At 36.8% G+C, this 15,848-nt stretch overlaps 1 protein-coding gene across 1 annotated transcript in view; it reads right to left on the minus strand.

Moving 5' to 3' along the window:
* Positions 1-15,443, minus strand: part of DHX36 (DEAH-box helicase 36) — a 34,615-nt gene extending 19,172 nt beyond the window's left edge. The window contains exons 1-12 of the mRNA XM_054579831.1: positions 15,160-15,443; positions 12,317-12,441; positions 11,465-11,696; positions 10,225-10,263; positions 9,290-9,460; positions 8,450-8,529; positions 7,670-7,744; positions 7,386-7,552; positions 6,086-6,167; positions 1,599-1,739; positions 1,217-1,319; positions 544-631 (exon numbers count right to left, since the gene is read on the minus strand). Coding sequence (XP_054435806.1) covers positions 544-631; positions 1,217-1,319; positions 1,599-1,739; positions 6,086-6,167; positions 7,386-7,552; positions 7,670-7,744; positions 8,450-8,529; positions 9,290-9,460; positions 10,225-10,263; positions 11,465-11,696; positions 12,317-12,441; positions 15,160-15,402 — 1,546 coding nt within the window. The 5' untranslated portion in view covers positions 15,403-15,443. The remainder of the gene's footprint in view (positions 1-543; positions 632-1,216; positions 1,320-1,598; positions 1,740-6,085; positions 6,168-7,385; positions 7,553-7,669; positions 7,745-8,449; positions 8,530-9,289; positions 9,461-10,224; positions 10,264-11,464; positions 11,697-12,316; positions 12,442-15,159) is intronic.
* Positions 15,444-15,848: the final 405 nt, after the last annotated feature.

Genomic DNA, 15,848 nt, shown 5'->3' on the forward strand with positions numbered 1-15,848 from the left:
TGGTATTGCTGAACAATGCTCAATAACGTCTCTGTGACATGATATGAAATACACCAACTCGATCAAAAGTCAAACCGCAAATACTTAACTCAGATTGAATCAAGCCTTCAGACATAACTTCCTGTTCATAGAAAATTCAGGTAAAAAAGGATCAAATAAAATTATACCATGAAGATTCAGACAAATCCAGAAAGTTAACCTAATTTTTTCTGTTAGTCATCACCCTGGGAAAAATAAGGACTGAATGGGAGTGATGTTCCAGAACTGGAGCCAAGGATGATCTGGTCTGACTTTTCTGTAGTTGAACAAGCTAGCTGAGAAAGGCTTTTGGGAGCAAAATGGGGAAAACCTGAGTATGGACTGGATTACTAATTGATGTTAATGATCATGTATGGTAATGGCATTGTGGTTATATAAGAAATTGTCTTTATTTTTTAGAGATGCATGTTTATATATTTAGAGATAACATGTAATAGCTACAACTCAAAGAAACAAAACATTAGACCACTTTTGGAATTGCAGTAAAATACATTTCTGTAATACCTGATTTAAACATCACTTGTGACATCAAGAGATCATGTAAAGTGCTGATATTGTCCCAGCCTGGAAGGAAGACCAATATTGCACCATCCTGTATGGAGGGGAAAAAAATCATTACAAAGGATCACATAAACAAAATACACTAAGGATAAAAATCTGTGCACACTTAAGTTTTCATTAAAATTATACTTCCTAAGAATAATTTTGGTTACTGATTATGAAGAGTACAAACTTGCTTTTTAAAAATTGAATTTATATAAACCAGATTTTTTCATCTGTTCATTCTTTTCTTCAAATAGATCAAATATCTGAATCATTTGGTATTTTGAGATTCTCATTTCTGGTGTCAAAAGCAATTTCTTCCATAGGTTATTTTACAAAGCACTTAAGAGGCCCTGGCCAGGCAACTCAGTTGGTTGAAGCATCATCTGAATATCCCAAGGTTGTGAGTTCAATACCCAGTCAGGGCACAAACAAGAGTTAACCAAAGAGCACATAATGTGTAAAACAATGTATAGATATTTCTCTCTCTCTCTCTCCCCCTTCTTCTCTAAAACATCAATAAATTAAAAAAAAAAAAAAGAAAAAGAAAATGCATTTAAGAAAGTTTCTCTTTTCATGGCCTTGATATGAAAAAAAAATTAAAATTACGTCACTTGAAGAAAACAAAACTAACCTCTTCTTCCAAAACAATGTATCGAATAAGGGCAGCAATCAAATTCAGATCAACTTTATCATCATCCACCATTTTTATAACATCTACAGTACTTGCAGAATACCTATCAAAGTTAAACAGAAAATCATGAAATACTTAGTAACGTTTCCTGAAGTCTAACTTGCTATAAAATCTAAAAATTAACTCAACCCGCAAATAGGTGAACAATCAATAAATAAGAGAGAATTACTAGGAAAATAATAGTATTTACCAGTCAAATTAGTATAGTATTCAGCTGGAATGAGACTTGCAATAATCTCCTTAAATACACACAAATTCAGGAAAGTAATTCCTGCTTTTTTTAGTCAGTCACTGTGTTGACTTGCAAGCAAAATAAACTTACCTCTTCTGCAGCTCCCTTATATAATCTGGCCAGCGTTCTTTATAAATTGCTTCTTTTTCTTCTTTTTCTTGTCTATTTACATGCCCTTGCATGAAACTCCTCTTAAACTGGGATCTGTGTTCTTTTTGTTCTGGAACATATCTAAAATAGAAACATTCTTAAATAGCTTCACTTTTTTGAACTTCTTTGGTTTTAGCTAATATCTGTAATTTTTTACTTTTAGGATTTTAAAAAAGATTATGAAAAACAATTTCTAGCGAACATCAGTTAAATATCAAATTTGCAAGTATTCATTAACATAAAACCTGACATTCTGTATGAAAATTACTCTTCTCTATCAAAGTACATTCCTCTAGGTCATTATAAGCAATCAAAATTAGAGTAACTTTCATCTTCAATTTTAAGTTTGCCCTAAAAGTTAGTAAGTCCAAAGTAAGAGTTAACGTTGCCTAACAGAAGACTCAAATTTTACAATATAGGTTTCCAAACCTGAGTATACCTAAGAATTCCCTGGAGAGTTTATAAATTGCAGATTCTGAAATCCTATACCTTGTGATTTGGATTTGAGTCTGGCTGGGGTCTGCTAATCCAAGAATTTAATTAGCGCCCCAGGAGATGGAAATAGTGTATTTATATATGCACAGTCCCATGCTTGAGAACTATTTAATTCAGCTCAGCTCAGGCCCACAGACAACTCTACTGGCGGAGCCAGAAGCAGCATTCAAATTGCTCGTCTGTCCAGGGCTATCCTATGACTCCACCATGCTGAAGGGACTGCTATAAGCTGGGCACATCAGCCCCAGAATCCCACCTATTATTAAGTGGGCTCTGAGAGCATGAAGGTAGAAAGAGAAAAAGGAAGCGGAACCTAAACTTAAACCCCAAATTCCCTGAGAGTTCTCCTAGGGGACAGCATCTGGATGGGATGGGGGATTTGGAACATGGTTTTATTGAATCACATTATGGACCGATGTCCCTGCCACTGACAACCTGTGTGACTTTGAACAAGGTATAACTCTCGGGTCTTCAGTTTCTTATTTGAGAGATTAATACCCTGGTAATGACGTTAGTGTAAGAATAAACGCAAAAAAGTGATAGAAAAAAGCACAGTGCCTGACACGTAGCAGACACCCAAAAAGTGTTAATCCCCTTCCCTATTCAGTACCTGTGACCCGGGATTCCCCTAAGTCTTCGATACATATAGAGGCACCAACTTGAGGTAGGGCAACCTGAGACAGAGATTAGTCCTAGTCAGCAGGATGGACCCAGTTGGCTCCCTTCCCAGCAGTTCCAACAACAGAAGTAACCTTGAACCCCCACCCCAAAGGCCCGATCACAACCCTCCTCCTCATCTCACCCTACTTTCTTCCCTCCCACTTCCCTGTAGTGCAGCTCTTCCAGGAAGGTGACAGCTAGAGTTTCTGCTAAACTTCTATCCAAGGATCACCCTCCTTCAACTCCCCTCTTAGGGATGGCTACTGAATGACAAAGACATAGATACTGTTCTTTTGCTGCAAGAGATCCTTTTAGCTACAGTTCCTTGTACCTAACCTGCCTTTCAGATAGCTTAAGAAAGCAAGTCTTGCCCCAGCTGGTGTGGCTCAGTAGATTGAGTGCCACCCAGCCTGTGAACCATAAGGTCACCAGTTCGATTCCCAGTTAAGGCACATGCCAGTAGGGGGCACGTGAGAGGCAACCATGTATCCCCTGAACACCAATGTTTCTCTCCCTCTCTTTCTCCCTCCCTTTCTCCTCTCCCTAAAAAAGTAAATAAATAAAATCTTTAAAAAAAGAAAGCAATACATTTTTATGTAATTTTAGATTACCAATCCCTGCATTACTTTCAAGCTGTTGACTATTTGAGTGATTTCATTATTCTCTTAGAAAACAAGTGGTAAATGGTAGGAAGTTGACATGTTGTGGAAAGTGGAATTGAGGAAGAGCATAAAAATTTATGGCCAATGTCCTGGCTGGTGTGGCTCAGTGGATTGAGCGCCAACCCGAGCACCAAAGGGTCACTGGTTCGATTACCAGTCAGAGCACATGCTTGGGCTGCAGGCCAGGTCCCCAGTGGGGGTCGCGCAAGAGGCAACCACACACTGATTTTCTCTCCTCTTTCTCCCTTCTTTCCTCTCCCTCTAGGAATAAATAAAATCTTAAAAAAAATATGGACACTGATAAAACCAGGGCATGGAAGATCAATATAGTATCTCTCTCACTTCTAGTATGTTCCATCCCCTCTGACATACACACTTCCTTTTTCTTACTCAGAATTTCACTGCTTCCCTGACTTGCCTAGTCTATCCCTGCTATATATAATGTCATTCCTAACACACTCTATTTTCCCACAACAGGTCAATCATATCTTATATTAATAGCGTACATGTATCCCTGCCTAGATACAAGTTGTCAGTTATGTACCAAGTCTTTCCATAGTTTTATGCTCCGACCCTAGAGCACAATGCGAGACATAAAGTTAAAAAAAATACCTGTTAAATAAATGTCTACTCAAATTTGAGCTAACTTTTCTCCATGTAAAATACACAGTATGATCTTTCTTCTCACCTTCCCACTAGTCCTTTTCTCATTTAACAAGTAAACTGTGGAGTCTTGAAAAAAATCTCATCACTGCATTTCTACATCTGCCCATGTATTTATTCAAGTGTTTCCTGTGGCCAGGCACTGTGCTATGCACTAGTTACAAAGATGAACAGGACAAAATCCTTGACCTCAAAAAAATATGAAATCTGCCCTGGCTGGTGTGGCTCAGCAGATTAAGTGCCGGCCTGCGAACCAAAGGGTCACCGGTTCAATTCCCACCAGGGCACATGCCTCGGTTGTGGGCCGGGTCCCCAGTAGGGGACACGTGAGAGGCAACCACACATTGATGCTTCTCTCCTTCTCTTTCTCCTTCCCTTCCCCTCTGTCTAAAAATAAATAAAATATTTTAAAAAGAAAAAGAAAAACATGAAATCTACTGCCAGAGGCAAATACAAAGAGATACATTACATGGCAATAAGGCAAGTTTTGTGAGGGACATGATACAAGTGCTATGGGAGTCTCCATGAGGAACCAACTCATTCTGTGAGAGATATCAGAAATGGCTTAATGGGCAATAAAGCTGGGATTTTTTACATAATCAAGTTTATAGTTGAAAGAATGGAGAAGGTGGCAAATTAAGTGTAAAAGGAGGAAATAACCTGTAACAAAGCACAAAGTCATGAGTGAAAGGGCGATGGCTGGCACAGCAGAGAACGCTGCATTTCGTACAGGCAAGCCATGGGACGTCCGAGGCTGCTCCAGGGTGGGGCCAGACTGCGCAGAGCTCTGAAATGACGGCTCAGGAGCTGGAAGCTGACCCTGTGGGGCTCTGCCACCTGAGCCCTTTTCTCATCAGAACGTAAATACGATTCTGCACAGGTCCTTGGAGAAGGCGGCCAGCACTGAAGAGATCACCACGCTGAGCAAACCTGTGGGGTGCTCTGCTGTACGTGGTGAGGACCAAATAGAGGTTCTTAGATAAGTTTTTAAAAAGAAACCTCAGGGGCCTTGTCTAGGGGGAGAAAGTCACTCGGGCAGACTTTTTTAGAAGGTACATGGCGGCAGCTGTGACGGTGAAAAACCGTAGGCCAAAAGATTATGTTGGCACAGAAGAGATGGTACAGGTCTTAAATAAAAGAAATAAAAATGAGCAGACACATATTCAAAGCAAAAGTCCTTAGGGTTTGCATTGGGGGTGGAGGGAGGGTACAGAATGACTTAACCTAACTTGGTTATTAAACAAGTAAAGCAATTAACTTATCCTAGTACATAACTCCTTGATAAATACTACCTTTTTTTGATTTACAGCTTAGACAACTTGGAGGATAATATCAGTATCTATTATAAGGCTTAATTTTTTTTTTTTTGGTGGTGGAAGCAAGCATGGTGGGAAGGGAATATAAGATGATTTTGGTTTTACAACTGTGAGGTTCAAGGCATCAGTGGTACTGGAATGCTGCTGGGTGGTCAGACAAGTTTAGAGTTCAGAGAGAGCTTTAGTTTCAAAGCTGCAGCTCAGAGAGCTACGAAAACACAGGCGTACAGTCATGGAAGTGAAATCACAACTGACTGAGAAAAAGCTAGTTGAGAACTTACGGGATAATCATATTTAAAAGATGGGGAATGGAAGCCTGCAAAGGAGAATGAAAAAACAGGCAGGCGAACCAGAGCATCCCTAACTTTGCTGCACAGGGATCTTTGAAAAATACTGATGCCTGGCTACTAGCCCAGACTCTGTGACGTAATTAAGGTATGGGCTGTGATCATGACATCTGGATTTTAAAAGACTGGGGGTGATTTTAATTTGCATTTGGAAATCCCTGATTTAAGGAAAAAAAAAAGTTTTAGAAGGAAGCGGTTAAGGGTAAGTTTCTGAATTAAAGTTTGACAGAAAAGGTGACATATTAGTATTTTTAAATCTTTCTTATTTCCTAATATTTACTTACCTTATTTTTTCAATTATATCTTCCAAAAGATACTCCACAACCGGAAAAGTAAAACCAGGTATATGTATCATTGGACAGTTACCTATTATGGTAAACAAAATGCAAGTGTGTACTTAAATGTTCAAAATAAAAATAGACATTGTAAATAGGACAATAATTCTATTACTTTTTTTAACTTCAGCAAATGGTCCTAACTTTTACAGCTCTATCCTACTTTTTCCATATCTAGTTCCACAAAAAGCAGCAGTCTCATCTTCACTCAACACCTTTTTACTGCTACTAAACGGTACATACATCTCACAGTTCTAAAGTAACGCAAGATACCGAAGGATAAAGAATTTGAGATTGAACACAAAACCAATTAGTTAGAAAGTCTATTTTCTCTTCATTAGGCAAAATGGTGCCATCAGAACCTATCTGATTATAAGGAATCTACATAAGAAGCATTCCTCCCATGGCACACAGAATTAGGAAAAAGGCAGTTAAAATAAGACCAAACCAAACAGTAAGTTGTTACTTACTATTTTAGAATCATTAGTTAAAAAGAAAAAAAAAGATTCTTAGAACTTTTTCCTGAATGTTACTCATATTCTGTACCAAACAAACAGTACACGCTGTAAGCAAAGGTCACCACTGCAGCGAAGGTCAAATCTGAAGCGGTTTCACAGCTTTGCCTCTGACTTTTGTTAAGTTTGAGAAAGTTAGTGTTAGTTTTGGGTGACTCATGAAAAGACAAATGATTTAATTCACTCAAGCAACCTCACATGGCTTGGAGGGTCAACTAGGCTGAACCCAAGCACATGCATTAAACTGGGCTGACTGTAAGAACATGTATTAAACATAGCTCTATTCAATTTTAACTCCCCCCCTTTTCCCCACCTTTCCCAAATATAAGCAGGAGAGAGGCATAATTTTAAAGAATATACTTTGCAGCTAGTCAAATTATTTTCAAATCCTCTTGACCGTCTGTTAATTAGACATCCTGGGGTAAGCTACTTAACTGTGCTGAGGCTGTTATCTCTTCTGTAAACGTAAAAGTAACAGCACTACCTCACAAGGTATTATGAGAACAAAGACAAAGTGCCAAATATACTACTTGGCTTATTGAAGATATTCTGTAATTTGTTGCTAGTATTGATGTTATTAGCAAATTACCACCCTAGCCTGTGACAGCACATAAAAGCCACAAAAAAGAATCACAAAAAGTTTATAAAACTATTCAAATTTATAGCGTGACTTCATTGATGCCAGGTTAATTATCTGATAATTATCTAAAATAATCATAATCAATTTTACTCACCAAAATATTCTGAAAATTTCTCAGCATTCAATGTTGCACTCATCAATATTACCTTCAGATCAGGCCGATAACTTAGAAGGTCTTTAACAACAGTCATTAAAACATCTGACTGCAGATTTCTCTCATGGATTTCATCAAGCACAATATGACTAACACTGGACAAATGCCTAAAAGCAGAAGGATGGTGAAGTATATAACTCAGTACAAAAATTAGTAACACCCAATTTAATAATTATATCTTTTGAGAAGATTTAACTAAATGTTCTGAATTTAAATATACTCACGAGTCTGACTGGAGCCACTGAAGGATGATTCCTGTCGTACAGTATAATATAGAACCCTGTTTCCTTGGCAGCCGGCTGTGAATAAAAGACACAAGATAACAATGCTTGGTTTTCTTTAGTAGTAAAATAATGAGTAGCACAAACATTTAAAAGAAAAACTTCTATTTAAAACACTTAAGAGTTTTAATGAGTATCTTCACAATTAATTTGTTATAGGAATGCCAACCACAATAGGGTAATGGGAAATACTACATTCAAGTTCATCATACATTATTTTTGTTGTCATGATATAATGTTAATAATTTCTTTTTAAATGAATAACCATTCACATTCAGAAAATGACCCATTACTTAGGGCCTAAACTTCTGTTCGGTAATTGGAAAGTCAGTTGATTTAAAAAGGTCAATGGAATTTTGACCTCACGGGAAGAACTAAGAGAGTGAAGTAGGATGCGGTTAAATAAAATCAATAAAGTTGGTCAGGGGCTGGGTGGTGGTACCAAAATACAGGACATCAACTTCTTTCAGGGAAAGAGACGACCTACTAATGTATGTCCAGGAAGTAATTTATTTTTCTAATCATTCCATAATATAAGACATTAAAATGACAATCCAGTTCTGAATTTGGGTTAAAAAAAATGTGCATTGCAAGCCTCCTGTGTTTCAGTTACTTTAAATATTCTAATAGTAATAATCAGCATTAAATGGGGAAATTTTTTTTATCTCCAGCTTCATGTTTTCACTAAAATCTACTTGTAAACAGGAAGTGAACATTCTTTACCTCTGCAGACGAATTTGGTATCCAGTACTATTACCATTGCCACAAGATTCTGCCCTTTCTGCAGCCACTCTCTCTGCAACCTTTAATTAAAATACAGTTAAAAAACAAAATAAAATTTCATTTAGTATAAATATTCTGCATGTCTATGAAAACCTGTGATCGCTGAAAAATTGTTCATCTGATTTTCAAGAGTTAAAAAAAGAGACATTAAAGTCTGAGTTAATACTGTGTGTGTCCCTTAGGAGCTACAGGCTATTTGGTTCGTATGTTTACTTTTCATTTCCTTTTAAGCTCTCCAAGGTCAAATTCTCTCTCACCACTATTTTCAAAACGCCTTTCTACAGCCATCCTCTCATTTTTTCTTCTCTTTTGTCTTTTCTAAAAGAACTGGAAATCATGGTCTAAACTTGCATAACTTACGTGGAATTTGAGGGTAAATACATGTTGATATATTTGTTTTTTGTTTGTTTGTTTTTGTTGTTTCTTAATTCCTGATTGTGTTTCACAAAGTTATGGCTGCCAAAGGTAAGCTCTGGGTAGATGAAATGTTATTATAATGAATCCTGATTTGTGCAACTGAAAGTAACCAACAGTCATCTTGTGACACAAGGAGGTTAGAAACAGAAAATGACAATTAATTTTAATACTTCAGAAGTAAAAGTTAGTAATCAGTATATCCCATATATACCATTATTTCACTTTATACCACCTATCGAATTGCCCATTCAAAACCAGATGATCTTGGAAAAATAAGTTAAAAAAAAAAATCTACTATTAACACTACCCTAAAGGAAAATGAAAAGTAAAATGAGGGACTTTAAAAAGTGAGAGATAACTTACTGAAATGGCACTAATTCTTCTTGGCTGAGTACAAACTATCCTGCACGCAGATCCTTTTCCTCTTTCGATGTAATTATCCAAAATGAACTGAGTTACTTGAGTGGTTTTTCCACAACCAGTTTCACCACTTATTACTGTCACCTGATTATTATCGATCATATTTACCAATTCCTATTACAAAAGGAAAAATAAGTAAAGGACATTGCATGTTAAGTCTAAAAAAACAGTCATTGAAATTCTACAAAACTGAAGGTAACTGCTTCTAACAAACATTAATGCTTTTTAAATTTTATTTTGTGTACTGCTGGCAATTTGGATACCCGGATCTACCAGTTTTCAAAAGCTCTCAGCACTAAATTATTTAAAAACACAGAACCAAAGCACTGTTAAAAAAAAAACAAACCATACTGATAACAAAAAAGTAACAGCTCTTAAGTTCCATGCATAAAAATTAAAATTAATCAAAAAGAATGTTGACATGGGGCTATTGAGTATAGGGCCCCAATACATAAACAACCACTGAAGGCATCAAGGATTTATAGAATAATTCATAAATGTGGCTCTGTCTGCAGGACAAGTTTTATATATTGTTTGAAAGAATAACAAAGAATATAATTTAAGATGCTTTCCTTTAAAATAATTAAAATAAAGGATTTTCAATACCTAAATTACCAAAATAACATTCTGTGACAATTCTAGTTTTTAAATTCTAAAGATTTCAATTATGGTCATGTATATGAGCAAACTTCAGAGAAATTGTTTCATGACCATTTTTCTTTTTGTTTTTCCACAATTCAAAAGAATAAAATGAACTTCCAAGAATATACTTTAGAAAAAGGTTAATTTATATTTCTTCTCAGCATAACACTGTAAAACAAAAAAAGTTGTAGTTTAAGTATTTTTCAAATCAAATTAAATAGTGCGTAGTCATTTACCTTTTGCATTCCAAATGAAGGCAGCTTTTCCCTGAAATGCTAAAATTAAAAAAAGTTAAAAATTTTCACCAAAAAACAGGAATGAAATTATAATCCTGATAATCAGAATATGTCAATAAATATGCTAGAATACAAAAGTATTTTTATTGCCTCACAGCTTATGTGACATATCAACTTAAAAAAGAATTTTATTTAAAAAAAACTAATTTAGCAATCCCTTGTTTTTGAAACATTGAAAAATAAATTCTATTGCATCAAACAGAATGGAGGTAACTTCTCAAGAGTTAGTGAGAGTGAAATGAAATCTGATCTATCATTTAATCTATCATTTAACATCTGAGTTCCATACAAAGTAAACAGAGACAGCAGCTAATTCTCCTTGTTCCTAAGGCTGTAAAAGCTCTACTCTCAACCACATGATGAATTCTTTCACTTGAAATCTCATCTGTCCTTATACTTTCACACAACAGGCAACAAAAAACTACACAATTTGGCTCCAGACAACCTCAGCTCAATCTGCTCTAAACAGGATATCCAACCTTAATCAGCAATAGTCAGTGCACCTTTTCCTTCCCACAGGGAATGTGACTGATATTCTGCCTTTGTCTAAAACAGCACTATTTGCATATTAAAGATATGGCCTCAGAATTTTCATTTAAAAAAACCACAACACATGTGAATATTCTATTACAACTCTCTCTAGAACATCCACAAAGCACACAACTTTATATTTCAATAGGAAGGACCTTAAAATATCTTGCCTAACAGGAAAATACTAAAAAAAAAATTTCAGGACAATTTTAGTTACTGTCACAGTCCTAGCTTTAAAATGTTGAACATAAGCAAATCATAGAACTTTTGAGGCATTTAATGCTATCATCTGTAAGAGGATTAAATGGTCTAGAAGAAAATACAATTTTAACCACCTTGCCTTTTATGACATCTCCCTTACCTGGCTTAGAAAAGTTAAACATAAGAGTGATTTTTTCATTTAAATTACCATTTTCAAATAGTTCTTCTCCTCACCATATAAGCTGCAATAGATGATGGGCTGCTATAAATTATATATAATTCCATTCCTGTTGTTTTTCTCTATTTTATGGGGGCTGGGGGGGAATTCTCAGAGGAAGGCCTATGGAGGAATCTCACTGATCTACTCCGTGCAACTATCTCTAACCATAAATATATTTTTATCAAGTTTGAGAAGTAAAAATTTTTTCCACATCTTGCTTCCCATTACCTGCATTTCAATATACCGAGGGTCAGTTTTTTTCTTTTGCAAATCTTCCAGTAACTGTTGGTCTAAAGTTACATCTGGTTTATTTTCTTGCAAGAGATACTCAGAATCTCGGTCAATATATTTGTCCCTGATTCTAAATGTCCTTTTTTCTTGATTTATCAATTTTTTTTCCTGGTCCTCAAATTTCTTCTCTGAGTTTGGTTTGTTCTCAGCAGGAGCTTCGGTACCATACCTATTTTGACAAAATAAAAAATGACAAAGGGTTAAATAATCACTCAGGCACTGAAACAAACAACATACCATTTATTTCAAAAATCACCAAAATCAAAAGCTTTTATTCTTTTCTCTTAGTAGAGCAATTATTAAAACACATTCTTAAAATATGCTAAAATTTTTCCTCCCTCCAAAGAGATGCCAGGTAAGTTATTCCTTGTGGTAATTAAAATTTTTTCAAGATCCACACAAGTCATTCCTCCTTTGCAATGGCATGATGTTGTGATGAGCCTTGTTATATTTCACAACTTCATTTCTTCCTGCTACCTTTTCTGAGCTATAAACGGGATGCTACATTACACAGTCCCAGAAAAACTTTTACTAATAAAAAAATCTCATATGCAGGTAAACTATTCCTATCATTTAGCTTTCCTGTTGGAAGGAATATGCCATCTAATTTTTACCCTTTCATCAAATTTGCTCCATCTGCATAGGAAAAGAAAATTACTTCAAGGCTAATTTCCCTTATTCAAATAAATGTAAAGATGTAATTTTTACTATCATAATTCTTTTCTAGCCAATGCTATGACATAAGTGTCACTCTTTGCCCATCTTTTAAAAGAATATTTTTTGTTTTACCCATGATCTTCCGGAGCAAACCAGGATATTTGTGATTCTGAATCTTTATCATTCTTAGCTTGGACAGAATGTAGGAGCTGCACAATTTGTTCTTCTCGATGTTCATCCATGTGTACTACAGCTCTCTATTTTGTGAAAAGAAAAAACATCCTCATCAATATGAGAAGGCACGTGCAAAATTTTTTGATAAAAAAAAAGGTAAATATATGTTCAACAAATATAAAAAGAAGGTTAGTTACCCCACACTTACCTCTTGCCCAATTCCAATTCCCAGACCTAGTGCTAACATTTTTGTATATATCCCTCAAGATCTTTTTTTCTACTATATATGTATAAAATTAGCTAAACTATAACTGGCAAAAAAAAGATGTTTACATTCTTTCCTAAAACTTTGGTTTCCCTTACCTCCTACCCTCACATTTTATGATTTTGTTTTCTATATTAAATTTTCACAGATACCTACAATTGAAGTTAATAAAACCAATATTCTGTTTAAAAAAAAAACAACTAAGTTAAAAACTGGAAATGCTATTTTGGTTGTAATGGACATCTCAAGAGCCTTTTAAACCTTGCACACTAAGAGGAATAAATTGGGATGAAGATTGAGCTCAGAGAAAATAAAATGATCAATGCTCATGAAGATAATGGTATGATATGGCACATGATTCAGTTTCTTCACCGAATGAGAATTATTAAAAAAACACACCAACCCTAGCCAGGTGGCTCAGTTGGTAGAAGCATCGTCTCAAACGCCAAAAGTCTGCAGGGTTGATTTCCGGTAGGGCACATACCTAGGTTGCAGTTTCAATCCCCAGTTGGGGCACATGCCTAGGTTGCCGGTTTTGATCCTCAGTCAGGTGCATACAGGAGGCAACCACTCAATGTTTCTCACACCTGTGTTTTTCTTTCTCTCCCTCTCTTCCTCCCTCAAATCAATAAATATATCTTCGGGTGAGGATAAACTATACATAGATATATTTTATCTGAGAAGGGCCAACAAGTTTGAAAGCCACTGTCGACCCTCATCTCACCACATGCCACAACCATGCTCTTAGTTTTCGTTCCTTGAGCATGTTCTTCCTTATCTTTGTGTTGTGGCACATGCTGCTGCCTCTGTCTGAAAATCCCTTTCCAAACCTCAAATCCCAAACACATACACACTTTGCTATCTTTCCAGTTTCAGCATAAGGGTTACAGCCTCTTGAAAATCTTCCCGATCCTCCTAGAATCAGATGACACCCCACAATACTTTAACATTGTATTCTAACTACCTCTAGCCCCTAATGCACCACTATCTCTGTAAGGTAGGAACTATATCTATCATATTAACATGGTGCCTAAGATACGATATTAGACCCTCAATAAATATTTGATGAAAGAGTAAGAGTATGTCATTATAATACATTCACTAGGTAAGCAGATTACTTGAAAAAGTAAAACCTATGGAAATTCTTACTAGGAAGCAATCAAGCATCGCTGAAGGTAGTCAAAGAGGTGGGATTAGCTAATTATTAAATAATGCTCATGTTTACATAGAGAAAATGGAGACATTTTAGAGAGTGCAATGGTATGAGAATTGTAAGAAAAAAAACAAAAATAACAGTATGTTTACAAAAGCCATAATTACGTCAGATTGGTGACTGAACTCAAAAAGGTAAGTAAATAGAGGGAAACGTGTTCTATGGAAGTTGGATTTCCAAGTTTCCTGGAACACATGTTAGGATGCCACTGAAATGAATCAGACTGCGACAGATGTGAACCTGCTTCTAATCTCAAGTTGTGAGCAAAGGAATGCAGTGACTTTCTTTTTGCTTTTAAAAGATCACCATGAGGGGATCTACAAAGGACAACTAGTGGAAGCTAGAAGACCAGTAAGGAAGCCAGAACAAAAAACAAAATGGTGGCCTGACCTATAGCGATGGCTGTGGTTCGCCTGGGATATATGAAGTGGGCAGGACCAATGTGCTGAAACAAGAGAGAGGAATAACAGGTAAACTCCATTTTGGCCTTGGCAAGTGAATAAATTGTAGTGACATTTACTAAAACAGAGAAGGTTTGGGGGGGGGTTTGGAAGTCAAGAGTTCCATAATGATCCACTTGCACAATGGGTTTCAGGTAGAAATAACAATGAAGGATTATTCCAGGTTTACTTAACTTCTCATCCGTTAAAGTCTTATTTTCCCAATTAGACTGTTAAGTTACTTGAATTTTATTACTTCAGATTCCCATAGCAACATAATAAAACCTTGTGGGAAACTGGGGTAAATGAAATTTGATAAAGAGTTCTTAACAAAGTTACTATAGGGTTGTGGCTGTTTTAATGCTTAAAATGAAAGCTGGACTATTATGAACGCTCTACATTCAAAAGAGTGGTCGGCAGCTTTTGTTCCCCCGCAACCCTGTACCTACTGCTGGTTTAGAGTTCATCATGCAAAAAAATCTTAAAATAAAAGTGACCATAATTATTTTAAGAGAAAGGGCAGCCAGTGATACAATGGTAGTGTCACCCCAATAGAGTTAATTTCAGTTGGAACCTGAAATTAACACTTGCTTTGTCCACAGTTCCCTCGTCCTTATTAAGCAAAGTACACATTCAGCCTACATAAATCCTAACAGCTTCCGGTAAGATGCCCACGACTAACGTTTAGCTATATAATATATTCTACATTCGGAATGTTTAACATAATACCTTTGCACTTCATATTCACATCACAAAGCACTTAAACCAGTTAAGGAACCAAGAAATTAAAAAAAAGAAAAAGAAAAAGAAAAATTAGGAGTGGCAGGAGAGAAATGAAAAGCTGTTCTGCCTCATGCCCTTGCACTATCGAGTCTCGGATTACCTCCTGCCTCTCGGCTTCCTTGTTCTTCTGCCCCTGTTTCTTCGCGTACCACAAGCCGATTTCGCGGCCTTTCAGGTGCCCGGGATGTCGGCCCCGGCCTCCTCGACCACCGCCTCCTCCTCCGCCACCGCCTCCGGAGCCTCGGTTCCCTCCATGGCCCCCTCCATGACTTCCTCCACAGCCCCCACCGGAGCTGCGGGGCCCACCATCGCGGCCCCAGCTCTGATGGTAGTCATAGCTCATTGTCCCACCGGACTACAATGCGTGAGAACCTGTACCCGATAGAAATGGCGACGGGACCGGAAGCGAGTATACGTCCACTTCCGCTTTGCTTCCGGCGCCCATTGCGAGAGGTGGGTCCTTGGGCGTCACAAGGAGCCACTTCCGGTGATGTCACCGGCAAATGCGAGGTTGGCTCAAAGTGAAATCTACTTGTTCTTCCCTTTGTTGTCTATCTATAGGCATACGGAGGGAATGCGGGCAAAAGGATCACAGGTTTTCTTTCTCTACGCCCAACATTTGAGGGAATGGGTTTTACTTTCTTACTGTTTGTGGTAAATTCCAGAGTTTGCGTTCAATTAGGCCCTATACAGTAAACACCGATGGAGTAAAAGAACCTGTGGGATGAAGCATTCTTTCCAAAAAGTCCCTAAAGAAATGAAATGAGTCCATCGTATCTTATTTTCATC

This window comes from Pteronotus mesoamericanus, unplaced genomic scaffold, assembly GCF_021234165.1.
Source record: "Pteronotus mesoamericanus isolate MK-2021 breed Mesoamerican mustached bat unplaced genomic scaffold, CSHL_Meso_final contig_116, whole genome shotgun sequence".
In the NCBI taxonomy this organism is placed as follows: Eukaryota; Metazoa; Chordata; class Mammalia; order Chiroptera; family Mormoopidae; genus Pteronotus; species Pteronotus mesoamericanus.